The sequence below is a fragment of the Molossus molossus genome, unplaced genomic scaffold (genome assembly GCF_014108415.1).
Source record: "Molossus molossus isolate mMolMol1 unplaced genomic scaffold, mMolMol1.p scaffold_m16_p_10, whole genome shotgun sequence".
Lineage (NCBI taxonomy): Eukaryota > Metazoa > Chordata > Mammalia > Chiroptera > Molossidae > Molossus > Molossus molossus.
The window spans coordinates 32,778,556-32,794,068 of NW_023425345.1; the positions used below are offsets into that span (position 1 = coordinate 32,778,556).

General features: G+C 34.0%; 1 protein-coding gene across 13 annotated transcripts in view; it reads right to left on the reverse strand.

The window, feature by feature from the left end:
* C2CD5 (C2 calcium dependent domain containing 5) overlaps positions 1-15,513 on the reverse strand; it is a 95,412-nt gene that overhangs the window by 34,733 nt on the left and 45,166 nt on the right. For all 13 annotated transcript variants that reach the window (XM_036250486.1, XM_036250453.1, XM_036250425.1 and 10 more), the window contains 4 exons: positions 10,767-10,881; positions 7,301-7,396; positions 3,679-3,870; positions 1,687-1,873 (listed from right to left, as the gene is read on the reverse strand). In XM_036250486.1, the coding sequence (XP_036106379.1) occupies positions 1,687-1,873; positions 3,679-3,870; positions 7,301-7,396; positions 10,767-10,881 (590 nt within the window). The remainder of the gene's footprint in view (positions 1-1,686; positions 1,874-3,678; positions 3,871-7,300; positions 7,397-10,766; positions 10,882-15,513) is intronic.

The window sequence follows — 15,513 nt, forward strand, 5'->3', positions numbered from 1 at the left end:
TTAGTAGCACTCATCAGAGATGAACTATCATTGAAGCTACTCTTGGGACGTTGAGTGCACAAGCTAAAAACACACACAAATATCAAAATCTCAAACAGCTATAATTAGTGTCACTAATGATCAAGAAAAAAAAAGATTAGTAAGAATCAGAAAAGCAATATTCGAGTCAGGTATTAAAGAATTATACCAGGATCACACAATCGTTTCCTAGGGTTCAACCATCAAAAGTGTTTGACAGAGTTGGCACAATGTTTCTTAAACTTCTGACTATGAATCAAGCTTTTAGTTCCTACAGAAACCCACCAGTAACCACAGTTTTGTATTTAGCCTAATTTACACATTTATGTTAAGTCCTCACTAAGCATGTGAGTTTTTAGATGAATGAATTATAATGAATAATTTTTTCCTCAAGTTAATCTAAATAGCAAATATTTGAATATAAATCAGATTACTTTCATTAATCATTAAAAATTCCTCTAGGTAAAAAACTGCAATTACATAATTAATCATCATACAATTATCCTCTACAAACAGAAATTTCCATATTTGCTCTTATAGAAAAAAATGGATGAAGCAAGAAACAACGTGGCATTTTATGTACAAATGCATACTGAGAAAAAGGACCCAAATTCCATCAATTTCTTAAGTTAAATTTCTATGCATGTTCAAAAAGACAGCAGAGAATCCCAAATTAAAAAGTTCCAGTGACATAAAAATTCTGGCTAGCAAAAGTTATCTAGACTATGAGAGGATTTCCATAAGTACGTTGCTCAGATTCCATCTGATCAATATATATATTGCAGGCATCTCGTTCTCTGGGTTTCAGGCTATTTATAAAGGTAGCCCATGCTTTCCCATCAACAACTTTCTAGTCAGAACTTGTTTTCTAACAAGCAAAGGTAAACATTAGGCTGAGATAAAGAGCTTTCCACTGCCTCAGAATTTATCAGCACTTAAGAAACATTTTATTGCATATTCTACTGTCTTCTGACCATAGACGTACATTTACAATGAAACTTAATTCTCTGTCCAAAAGCAGGCAGTGCCTCACAGGTATTGTTTTACTTTCTCCATTAAAACTAAAGATTATTTTAGTCCTTTCCGACTCAGGAGTGATTTTGCCCCATAAAGGACATCTGGTAATATCTGAAGACACTTTTTGTTGTCACACTGGAGGGACATTAGCATCTAGTGGGCAGAGGTCAAGGATGCTGCTAAATATCCTACAATGAATGAGACAACCTGCTACAAGAAAGAGTTATCCGGCTCCAATTCTCAACAGTTCCAAGAAGGAAAAGCCCAGTTTTAGAAATGTATAAACAACAATCAAGTTCAGTACAAGGGGGGTCAACTTACTAAGCAAGCTGCACATGATAATTTTTAGAAATCGGACTACTGAAGTTATGGTCAGAATAAAAAAATATAATGACAACATAAATACCAATCAATCAATCAATAAATATTTTATATGATGATTAATTTAATTTAAAATAATATAGAATTTTATAATTACATATTTTAAAAAATATTTGAAAGCCTATGACCAGATTTGTTACTTCTTATATCTCCAACCCTTAAAACTCTTGATGCCAGTTTCTTTAGATAAGTCTTTTGAAAAGACTCTGAATCACATAAAAAAATCTGCTACAACTACAGGAATCACAAAAACAAAACATGCAAACTTACCGCTAAGCCCATCAACATGTTCTCACCCACTGTGATCTGTATTCTCAGTCCAAATAAAGCATTCATCCCTGTGAGTTTTAGTTTATTCATCAGCTGAGTATGCACTTCATATTCCATGAATGGCAACAGATTACTGATAGCAGTGGCGTTTGCTTCTGCCTGTGCCTTCTTTTTTAAGCGACATAACCTGTTAACAATGAATTTAGTCAGCGGATGGTATTCTTTTTTTGAAAAGTGTTATTCTTTTTTTAATCTTCACTCAAGGATATTTTTCCATTTATTTTTAGACAGAGTAGGAGGGAGAGGTAGAGAGAGAGAGAAGGAGAGAAACAGAGAAACACCGATGTGAGAGAGACACATCGCGGACCAGGGCCGGGAACCAAACTGCAACCGAGGTATGGCATTGAACCCATGACTCTAGTCCATGGGCCCATGCTCTAACTACCAAGTCAAACCAGCCAGGGCAGTGGATAGTATTCTTAGTACCATCTTAAGAAATGTCCAATTTTTTTTTTCATTGATTTTTAGACAGAGTAGAAGGAGGGAGGGAGTAGGAGAGACAAGGGAAGAGAGAGAGAGAGAGAGAGAAACACTGATGTGAGAGAGACATGTGAATGGTTGTCTCCTGCATGGTCCCTGACCAGAGCCTGGGATCAAACCTGAAACTCAGGTAGGTGCCCTTGACCAGGAATTGAACCCAAGACCTTTCCATGCACAGGCCGATGCTCTAATCACTGAACCACATCAGCCAGGGCAAAAAATGTCCAATTTTTAAGACTTTCTAAGAGTGTGTTTGAGAAATATTTACTTGTTTCAAATAGGCTTAATTAAGTTATATCAATAATCATTCTGTCATTTTTTTCACTGTATATGTTTTTGCTAAAAATCTATTTCGACAACAAAAAAAAAATCTCAAAATCTCTAGAAATGAAATAAATACTAATCACGGATATAATTTAAAATCTTAGTTTCATAACTCCATGTGATCATATGATGAATGGATAGCACAGAAAAATAGTTAATTTAGTCATTAAAAAAAATAAACTTATAAAAGTGTAAAACTTGAATATCAACCATGTGTCAGGCACTTTCCTAGGTGTTGAGCACGAATCAATGAAAACAATACAAAGTAAAGTCAATCAACAATTCATTTTGGAACAAGCATGAAATGTCTACGACACATCAAAATGAAACGTGAAACAGCAGGTAAGTATATGGGTCTGAAGCTCAGAAGTTCCAGACTGAAATGATAAACTTGGGAGTCACAGACATAGATAGCATATGAGTTCAACTACAGAGAATGTTCTGAGAAGAGGGTCTAGAGACCCATGGCTCTGAAGGATCAAGAAAGGAAGCAGAATCAATAAGAAGACTAGACACTATTCATAAAGATAGAAAAAAGCAGAAGGTATGGAGTTGTGACATTAAAGAAGTTTCTAAAAGGAGAAAAGGATCCACTGTATGACTCTGCTGAGATGTCAGGTAAGGTGAGGACAGAAATGCTCAATGGACTTGGTAACCTGGAAGTTGTTAGTAACCTAGACAATTAGAGCTGTTTCCTATATGCCTACCACAAGTTAGTATCTCCTACTCCATTACATTTTCAAAGGAACTCTTAACAGCTAAGTGACATAATAAGAGAAACAATACATAGCACTAAAGAAAAATGTCAACTTCCAAAATGTATTATATATTTAATGTCATTAAAGCATACTGAGTCACATCCCTAGCCTTCAACAGGTTAATAATCCTCATAATAATAAAAATATATATGGAATTTAAATGTTTAAAACTAATATAAACCTACTTAAGTTTTATAATGAGGGGATTTTCCTCCCAATTTTCCATAGGATAAAATACAAGGTTCAGCTGGAACTGCCCAGGCTGTCCAGGATTCCAGGTAGGAAAAGAGCAGATATCTGAAAATAGGTCTGTTTGGCTCCATACCCCATACTCTTTCAGGGACCCCAAATATTGTTTTCACAAACATACCTTGCTTGAATAAGACAACCTTTTCCAATAACTGTTGCATCTATTGGGAGGTCTATAGTTGTAAAGAGAACATCAGGAACTTTTTGTTTCCTGCAGTTATAGCAGTATGTGAGATGAGCTGGAAATGGCATATTCAGTTCATCATATGGTATATGGCAAAATCCACAGCCTGCAGGCAAGTTTTCTTCTAGCCTATATGAATACATTAAGAAAAATAAGGCATTCTTGAAAATTCTGCACTTTTCAAAAACAATTTTTATATTCATAGTACTTGTGTACAAACTATACCACAATTTTACTACAGTAGACTTTAAGAGTACCATTATAACTGATGAGAATTACAAATGACTATGAAATGAGAACCATATGAGAGAAAGCAGAACATCATTTTTCATCTATTTGTATCTGTGATGACTTACCACATGACTAAAACCACTATTATTCCAAAGTTTTTTCTTTGGGATACAACATAAAAACAAACAGTTAGACAATGAGGATGACATTTTCTTACTGTATGATAAATACAAATGTAATTTAAGAATTTCTAATAAAAACATCTTAACCAGAAAACCTAACAATATGAAAAAATCATGCTTAAAAGTGAAATAATTTAAGAAAAAAAATGAAAGTAAAAAATAGGCATACTTTAAATTTTCTAATTTCCAATGATTGTTTTTAATACCAATTTCATTAACAATATACATGTTACACATAAACCACAAATGAACAACCCACAACCTTCCCATTCATTGTAAAATGTTGTTGTAATATGTGGTTTACGAATTCATTTTAGAATGATTAAGTATTTTTTCACTCATTAAACCTGAGGAAATCAGGAGAATGAATACGGAAACAGAGAAAGCTCCACCGAGAACCCCAGAATTTCACCTAGACTTATCTTCTAAGGTTCTGGAAAGATATGGGTTATTAATTCTCCATAATCTAAAGCAACCCTTTAGCAGTTGAAACTTGGCAAGTAGACAAATTTTTAAAAGAAAAGGAAACTCATACTATACCTACAAGAAGTCAGGCTTTCTACAAAACCACTGTATATGTTATTTCACTGAATTTTCACAAAAACCCTCTAAATCAAATTAAATTACTTCCAGATATTATTCTTTTATTACTGAGATACCATTCTGGTATATTAGTGATAACAGGAAAATCAGCTATATCTGAGTGAAGCTGTGTTACCCTGAACAAGTTATTTCAGCTCTCAGAGCCTCCTCTATAAAACGGGAATAACAATATCTACCTAGAAAGGCTCTTTACATTTTTTTAAAGAGTAAGAAGAAAGCTGTAGGTAAACACACACACACACACACACACACACCCCCCCAAATAGTAATACCCAGGAGACAACAACAAAACTAGTTCCATCTGGCCTGAAACCAACATGAGATACTAAGTAACTTGCTCTGTCACACTAAGTAATCTGAAGCAGAGCTCAAAGTTTAGTGCCCATTAGTTTGAATCAAAAGCCCATGTGTTAATGGGGTGGGGTGGGGTGGGGGGACATATAAACTAGGGCAATTTTTAAATACCTTACGGAAATAGAAACATATATGGCACAACATCATAAGGCAAAAAAAAAATATATATATATATATATATATATATATATATATATATTAAAATTTAACAAAATAGGTCCAGAGGCATGGAACAGAATTACAGATCTCGATGGGGAGAGGGTTGGAGGAGACTGGAAGAGGTTAATCAAAGAATGTATATGCATAAATGCATAGCCCATGGGCACAGACAATAGTGTGGGAAAGGTTGGGTGTGGAGGGGGGTGAGTGGAAGGGGACAAAGGGGGCGAAAATGGGGAACATCTGTAATAATGCCAATAATAAATAAAAATTTATGAAAGCATTTAAAATATGAAATGTACAAAAGAGACTGTCCCTGAATATTGAGATCACAGGGAATTCTTTCCTCCTTCTACTCGATTTTTCAAATATTCTCTAGAAAGCAATAATAATTTTATATCAGAAGAAAAGAACATTTTTCTCTTTTACAAATAAAAGTATCTGTTGCATTGGACTGCCCTACACGAGAATTCACTGTATCCATCTAAGCCACACTACTGAAATAACCTACCTGCATGGGGAAGGTCATTTGTTATATTAGGTTTCTATCTACTCAAGAATAAAATCTACTGACGTGTAAGAACTATATTGTAGCACTGAGAGAACTCACTGGCAAAATTAATTTTCTCAACAGAACATTCCAATTGTTTAATATATTTCAAATGTCCCACCTTCACTTTCCTACTTATGATTTTTTTTTATTGTTGACAGTATTACAGATGTCCCCCATTCCCTGCCCCCGGCCACCTTCCACCCTACTACTGTCTGTGTCCATGGGCTGTTAATACTAAATCCATTTTAATACTAACCAAAAGACACTGACCAAGGTATTCTGTGTGCCTACCAGAGCTAGAATATTCTTTGTTACATAGACACTTAGAAAATTTATACTAAATTTGATCACATATAGGATTTTTTTATTTTTATTTTTTTGCTTACTTCCTTAACATGTACTAATACAGGGTGGGGCAAAGGTATATCTACAGTTGTTTGTATAGAAAATACAATAATGAATAAACACTGTGTTTCATATACTCACAACTGTAAATATACTTTTGCCCCACCCTTATTAATGCTGAAAAAAGTTTTGAAAAGCAAATACACATACTGTGGGGAAAGGGTTAATTAAAATTTATATTATCCAAGCAAACTCTGGTACCAAACTAACAGTCTTCTTGCATATATATTTGATGATTTCATCTGTTTATGAAAAATATTTCTGACATTTATGGAAGCTAACAGATTACAGGGACTGATAATCAAATAACCCAGAAAGTAATCTTATTTTACCTAATGCTTTCACTTATGCTTTCTCTTTTACATATACTAATAAGTTATATTTCACTTTCCATGAAGCTGTTATATATAATTTTGGTATAATATAGTGTTTTTATGGTTTTATAAATAAATAATTGTCATTATGAAAATTGTTTCATGACTTTTTTTCTGTTTTAGAGGTTAGACAATTTTAAAAAGAAAAAAATCAAATAAAATAAATTATTTCTACAATGTAACAAACAAAAAATTGTCTCTCTGAAATTTCTCAATTGGTAGTCATACATGTCACTCATCAAGATACTAGAAATAGCCCTGGCCAATTTGGCTCCGTGGTTAGAGCGTAGGCCCGCTGCAGTCCAGAGAGACCAGGTTCGGTTCCCGCCAAGGGCACGTACCTCGGTTGCAGTTTTTCCCGGCCCTGGTTGGAGTCGTGTGGGTGGCAACCAGCTGATGTGTCTCTTTCACATCGATGTTTCTCTCTCTCTTTCCCGCTCTGTCTGAAGATAAATGCAAAAAATGTCCTTAGGTGAGGATAAAAAAAACATACTAGAAATGTATAATGTGTCACACAGTGCAGATCCCAATACTTGTTGTTTGAGTTGGGTGAAAATCAGTGAAGTGCCTGGTCCTGATTTCAACACTGTCCCACTACAATCCACCCTCATAGAGAAGCCCTATCCCAGCTTTGACAGAAAAAAGTCAACCTCTCCCTTCTTTGCCCTTATGGAAAATAAGCCAGCTGCCATGACAACCTCTGTTCCAAACAGCTCTCCACGGTGCCATCCTGCAGAAATCTAGGGTTCAGTACAGCTGCCGTGCCAGATGCAGATAAAATACAGACCTCTTCACTATAAAAAAAGAAGGAAAACAAAAACAAGTTAATATTTTCAGGCAATCTAAGTTTGGAAAATGTTAAATATCAGAGCGATTACAAGACAATTTAAATTCAGGTTAGACTCTACTAAATATTAATAATATCACAGGATTACCTCCTAAACCTAGGAGAGAAAATAGAGGTAATGTAATGTTACTAAAATGGAGAGGGCAAGAATTCTTTATAAGTTAAAAATTGTAAAAGATAAAGTATAATATTAATGATAGTAGATTCCTTTAAAATATGGTAAAGCGCCCTAACCGGTTTGGGTCAGTGGTTAGAGCATTGGTCTGTAGATCAAAGAGTCACGGGTTCGATTCTGGTCAAGGGCATGTACCTCAGTTGCAGTTCGGTCCCTAGGCTTGGTTGGGGTCATGTGGGAAGCAGCCAATTGATTTGTCTCTCTCATATCGATGTCTCTCTCTTTCTCTATCTCTCCCTCCCACTCTGTCTGAAAATAAATGAAAAAATATCCTCAGGTAAGGATTTAAAATAAAATAAAATAAAATGTGCCCTGGCAAGTTTTGCTCAGTGGTTAGAGCATCGGCCCACAGTCTAGAGAGACCTGGGTTCAGTTTCTGCCGGGGCACATACCTCGGCAGCAGTTTGTCCCCAGCCCCAGCTGGGGTTGTGTGGGTGGCAGCCAATCGATGTGTCTCTCTCACATTGATGTTTCTCTCTCACTCTTCCTCTCTCTCTCTTGCTCTATCTGAAGATGAATGCAAAAAGTGTCCTCAGATGAGGATAAAAAATAAATAAATAAATAAATAAATAAATAAATGTGGTAAAGCTGATGAAGACTGAACTGTTTCAAAATAAAACTAGTAACAAACTATATTGTTGAATCAGACAATAACTCATTAAAATATATTAAAATCCTCTTTAACTTTTATTTAAACTTTTCTAAAAGCAAACTATTTAAATATCTGACACAAACTGTAGTTTAATATAAACTTAATAATAAAAAGGTGTCTGAAAAAAATACTAAATGGAGCTTAAACAACATGATTTTATATATCTGCTAAAAATTGATATTCAAAAGAATTCTTTGAATGTCTTTACTACATATTGCCAATTTGAAAGCCAAAAAAGTAAACAATCAACAGAATTATTGAAAGAGTTCACAAAGCAAATGAGAAAAATAGCAGCCTAGGGACAAAAGGCTGGAAACAAAGTGTAAATGAACCGGAAGCCTAAAAGGACATGAAAGAAATGGTCACTGGAGGAGAGAAAGACCAGGCTTAAAATGTTTACGTGGGTACTGGGAATGTCAAAAAGAATAACACAGAGTCACTAGCAGGCACTGGATCAAGGAGCTACAAGAGAAGTGATATTTCAAGGAGTTTAACACAGTAATAGTAAGTTGGATGGGTTAAAACAGAATAAATTAGTAAAGATGGGATTTAATACAAAGACTTTTTGAGGTCTAGAGGAATAGAGAAGTTTGTGTCAGATGAATTCAAGCTCTAAGTAAATAAATTGGACTCATGTCTGTGGATCTTGCATCTGTGACCTATCTCCAGCCACAATGAATCCACACCTCTGGCCTTCTCCACATGTTCTTATTTTAGCCTTGAACACCTCCCCATGCTTCTTCTCTTCATTTATATATTTTATACTCATCCCCTGAGATTCAGTTCAATCTTCAAGGTTCAGTTACTTCACTGACACTTCCTTCCAATCATACCTCTAGTCTCCAACCCTATGGGATCCCAAAGCATCCTGGGACATCTCTGTTATAAAATATATACTAATCATAATTCTCTAGTAGAATGTGAATCTGATAACAAGAACTATGTCTTTTAAAACCATATCCTTACGACTGTGACACTAAATCCATGAATGAAGCAAGACTATATATTGGGGAGTAAGGCAGGATAAGCATAATAAAGTTAGTAGTTTAACAAGAGTAGGACAACTACAATGAAAACAGAACAGTTCAAGAGAAGAATACATGGACTGCAAAAGATAAAATAGGCATGGCTCTTTAATGTCCACATTTACTACAATCTAATAATTTTTCTCTAACAATAATAATCACCACAACTGCAAGAGAATTATCCATGTAATAATTCCAGTAAGAATTATTTAAGAACAGAAGGTAGAAAATAAATAGCAAAAGGTCAAACCATTTCTAGATGATATCTATTATGAAACTTTTGAAGGAGCTGACAGTAGGGTTCAAAGATGGCAGATAATAAGTAAAGTCAGAACCTAAAGAACTAGAAAAATTCTTGGTTAAGATACAGGCCCAAACAAACCAGGGGTACATGAGCAAATGGTGTGAATGGGAAAATATTGTGATCCAAGAATGAAATCTTACAGTTTCAAATTTTTAAGAGGCAACAGTTTTGAGTGACAATGAAGTCAAAGTATGGATAAAAGTCAAGAGGGGATAGAAGACTTAATAATGAGAAAGTACAATGCTAGGGTGATTGAAGGGAGATAATCACATTTAACTGGAGGAGATGGCAGAGGAATTAAGACTGGCAGAAGATTGTTTTGGAGATAGAAAAGTCTATTATTATTATTATTTTTTTAATCCTCACCTGAGGACATTTCTCCATTTTTTGTACAGATAGAGTGGGAGGAAGAGAGAGGAAGAGAGAGAGAGAGAGAAACATCGATGTGAAGGGACACATCGAGTGGCTGCCACCCGCAGGACCAACCAGGGCCGGGGACAAACTGCAACCGAAGTACGTGCCCTTAGCGGGAACCGAACCCGGGTCTCTCCGGACCGCAGGCTGACGCTCTAACCGCTGAGCCAAACCGGCCAGGGCGAGATAGAAAAGTCTAAACTGGAGCAGCATGGACTTTAAAAGAGAAGAGGTTGTTCAAATGAAAGGCGGGAAAAAATGGTTTTGAGAATTAAGGGTATAGAAGTCCCTTAATTACCTGGCAGAGTTAGGGAGGATGATTTGTTAGCAGGAGAAAGTTAAGTAACACTTAGTAAAAAGAAAGTAAAAAGAGTTTCGAGATAAGCTTTAAAGACTCAAGGCAGTTCATTTACAATAGGTCAAGGGCTCCAAAGATCCCAGAGGAAGAAGTTAGCAGAGTCACAAAATGGAATAAAATTAGTCTAGAGTTAATACTTGCTATGTGCCAGTATTATATTCTCAGTCAATGTACAAGTTGAGGCTCAGAGCAGAAGAGTAACTTTCTCAAAGTTTCACAGCAATTCAGTGGCAAGATGGCATTTGATCCTCAGGCTGACGTACGCTAAAGCCCAAGCTCCTGGATCACTCTGCTATTCTTCTCTCTATATTTGAATGAAGCTTTTCCCCTTTGTGATGACAATCTGTAACTTACAGCATCTAGAAAAGCAAGTTGTTGTTATCATTTACCAGATGCTAGTTGATTCACTGTAGCCCACTACAGCATGACAGCCTAATGCTTTAGCATGTGATTTTATTTCTTGTCTGATTTCTGCCCACCACGCATCGCGAGTTTCTGGTTCATCTGAAAAATAAATTTTAAATCAGTTTACTACTCAACAGCACATTGTCTATATGAACAAGGAATGTTTAAAATAAACATACTCTGGAAAGCAAGAAAGTACCATTCCATAATAGATTTTAAAACTTCACATTTTTAAAATACTACTTCTCAAAAGCTTACCATTATAATTTAATGTTACTTCTCAAAAAGTTTAACATTTTAAACTTGATTGCTAGAAAATAAACCACCTAGTTCTATTTGCTTTATTACTTTAAGGGACATCTACAGGGATATATTTTATTAGATACAACTTAAAATGTAGACCAGACTTTTCAGATTCAAATCTTAAACTGAGAGGATATCCTATATCACACCTCACTGGGAGAATACATCATGAGTCATATCCATAAATTTAATTTACATTCAGATTTCATTTCCTGGAACCTATTTTTTATAACCCACTATATTCTGGATTCTCTCCAAGGCAAAGATTTGTCAATGTTAAAAAAAGAGGGATAGAAAACCATCTCTAGCTATGCTTCTAAAGAGACTTGGGTCCTAAAGCAGAGACCAAAATATAAGGGGACTAGCCAACTCAAAATTGAGGGGGGTGGGGAACATTTAAAAGATTAATACAAATAATTTGGTCGCTGTATATAGGGACAAATTTCAGACAGAACATTAAAATTTCACATATGGTTCTGTAATTAAGAAAATGCCGTAAAATCACAGAACTGCATTTTATTACCATAGAGGAATGGAATATTGCTTTGTAATGGAGCATTATAAATGGAGCATCTGTCACACATACTTCCTAATCACTTGCACTGAGCTGCAAACTACTGGTGAACAGCAGCTGCAAATTATAGTAACTTTTTATGTATAAAGATGTTAAAAACAGAAACAATCTATAAAATTTGTTTCTTTTTGTTGCCAATTCTGTTGGGATAGAAAAAAACTTAACCAACTCTAAATAGGAAGCTAAGCTCTTATTGTAAATTTTCTAAATATAAGGCACTATTAAAACTGAAAATAAAACAATCCCCCAAATTTCTGCTTTGAATTTCAGTACATAACCATTTTCAAAGTATGTTTTGCAAAATAAGAATAAGTAGAATTATACTCACTAGTGAAACGCTGAAGACAGCAAAGTAAAGGAAGGTTAAAAGGCTTACTGTGGCCCACACTCCTATGGTGTAATTTTGTTTCCTCCACCGGGAGGAAGGAGATCAACAAAAGGGAGAAATGAGGAGATAAAGGCCAGAACTACCTACCAATGATGCCAGCCACTTCTTGAATTAAAGTTTTGGCTCCAAGACAAAGCTACCCTAAAACTTTCTTTCAGAGGAAAAGGAAAAAAAAAAAAAAAATGCAGACTCCAGGAAACTGAGAAAAAGATCAAAGTATGAGAAAAATAAAGAAGGAAAAGAAATAGAAAAGACTACAGTATGGTGTTAGCAACCAATATTATGAATATTAGAAATGTGTCTGAGAAAATTAGGAGGCCCTATTTTGCACATATGCTATTATGTTTAAGAATTTCTTCATATTTCTAACTGAACTGCAGACATAAACGGCACAAAACACTTTCAAATACATTCTCTTTTTCTTTTTAAGACATACATGTTTCCAGACCAATTTGGACTTCTATTTAACATCCTCCTTTCCTAATAGGGAATTTTTATATTGTAAGACAAACTTAAACACTCAAGTAATTGCACAATCTATCAAATTATTTATTCTCTGAAAACAGATATCATAAATAATAATATAAATATTTCTGTTTAGAAAATAATTTTTCTGAAAAATTGTATAAAGTAAAAAGTCTAACTTTTCTTAAATGCACTAGTAGGGCCTGCTATTTACTTTTTATATCTTTCTGCAAATTTAAACTATTATTTGCTAAAACAAATTATACACTATGTTTTTATAAACATATATTTTGTCACATTAGGTGTGCCTATATCTGTGCCACAAGTAATACATGGTAGCTTTTCTATTTTTAAATGAATTTTACAAGTAATCCATAACATTGTTTTTTAATTAATGAAAATGGAGGAAGCCACTTAAAGTCCAAGATATATTTATTGAGAAATAGGCAGCATATCTAAATGGAAAAGTATGCAATAATAATTACTATGAGATACATGTAATCACATAGAATACAAAGTTTATTTACATCAAACTTACCTTGGTATAACACATGAAATAATCAGATAATTAAACCAAACACTATGAGAGAATAGGTGGCTGATTAAAAAAAAAAAAAAAAAAAAAAAAAGCTGAATGCAGCACAAGTGGAGCATTCATATTCTTCTGACAAGTTCACAAGCAGCCTTTATTTTGACACACGAGCCACACAGTTGCACATGGGGATGCCACTGTTGTAATTATTTACAAGTTCAATAAAAGCTAACAAGTTACATAACATGGGAGCTAAGGAAGCAAATGGCATATGTCCACACTCCAAAGAATTTCTTAAATTTGGTTTTTGGCTAAAGCAAAAGCTCAAAGAACAAAGGGTTTTGCAAAGCGGATTCAGCCGACAGGAGCCAGAAACAGTGGATATTTTGGCGCATGCTTGGATCAGGTGACAGTACAGACCGAAAACTATGGCAGCTCACTGAAATGGTTACAGAAAGTAATGGCCCTAGACTCTCGGTGAAAGCAAGGCAAGCATACAGTAGGGAGCACTTAATCACAAACTAGTCGTTGAAGTAACAATAATTATCTACAACTGTAAGCAAAAAGCCAAAGGATGATTTTTTTTTTTTGGCTATTAAATTTAGGGGTTGCTTAATTAAAATAAAACTAAGGTTAATCAATTTATTTAATATTAAAGAAAAATTAATCTTCAACACCTACATCATACTTATACCAGAGAAGAGCCAGAGAATATTGAGAAGTAGTAATTATGATTCAGCCTAACTTATTACAACTAAAAATTCACAAATTATAGTATTTAACTGCTACAATGGAATTTTGAAAGCTTAAAAACTACTAGCTAACATTCTTATAGAAAACACATTAGTGAATTTCAATTGTTTTATTCATCCTTCATAACTCAAAAATTAAGGATCTACTATATTTATATAAACAGCAGAACAAAGCGTCTGGCTTAAAAATTTATGGCAACTATATATGCCATACATAAAACTAAATACAATTTAGTCATCTGAGGATGTACACCTGAGATGTTAAATTGATGACATTTCAAAGATGTTAAGAAAAACATATCTTCACTAGAAATACCATGTTCCTCTCAATAATCTATATAATTATTTATAATTATAAAGATATCATTTTAGGAGATAAAAATTTATTTATTATACAAGTTATATTTCATACTATTTTGTTTGTCTTCTATTAGTCAAACTTCATAGATAATATCATAAATCTTTTACTATATCTTTTTAATTGTAGGCACAAACTCAGCTCTAGATTAGTATCTCACTGATCCCTTTTTTAAAAGTAATGTCTGCACACTTGGGTTGACATCGCAATGATTTCATTTTGCTGCTGTTACTTTCTAGAGTATACCAATAGCTTGATATCTTGCCATCTTTTTTGCATTTTATCTTGTTTCTGAAGTGTAGGTGAAACTGGTGAAGGTTCCTAATATTACAGCAATAGTTTGTATCTTAGGAAGTAAAAAGGTAAACAACTCAACACAACATGCCTTTGTAAAACTTAATCCCTTTGAGATTTTAGGCAATCATGCACTTGCAACTAAGAAATCAATAACTACCTAAACAGTTAAATTTAGTTCTATTTTTACATAGCTCTGGAAAAATTCTGCCCTTAAGAATCTTTTCATCTGGTTGAAAGAATAAAGAAAATGGACAGTTATTCAATCTAGTTTTTAAATGAACAAACAAATTGTTAGGTAGGATCAAATATAAGTTTGTAATGCATTTATGTTCTATCTTGTAAGTGGACAGCATAAAATGCTACATTCTCAAATACCTGAAAGAAATATTCTAACCCAAAACAATCTTTGAAGAGGATAGATTTTCCCTAATGAAACAGCAAAGAGAGTTGAGGTTCAAGGGAGTATACAACCTCAAATTGGGTAGGGATTCAGTTCCAGACCAGGAAGAAGTGTCTTACTATAAAGAGAGTGATGTGCAAATTCAGAACAAACATCAAGATGTAGTAATTTAGGATGTTAGGAGGTAAAATTAAACTGGAGTTCCTTATTATTTGTAAAAGAACAAGTCATAAATGTAATCTTCTCTTTAATTGTGAAATTAAACTCTTCATATATAAAGACCAATTATATTATATATAGAAAGAGAAGATCATACTAATGTAATGAATATCCAGTTGTATTATTATACATATAAAAAGTGAAATTTCACAATTAAGATTACCTAATTTTTATAGACAATAAAAAATGGATAGTAATAAATATTGAGTGACATTATATATAGAGAAAATTACATATACATTTATATGCTACTTTATATATGAAGAAAAGTTCACAAAGCATACATGCTATATTTATGCCTTCTTGAATTCTACAGGGTGGGGCAAAACTGGGTTGACAGTTGTGAATACACAAAACATAGAGTTTATTCTTGTATTATTATTTATTAGTTATTGTATTATTTTCCATATGAACAACTATAAACCTACTTTTGCCCCACCCTG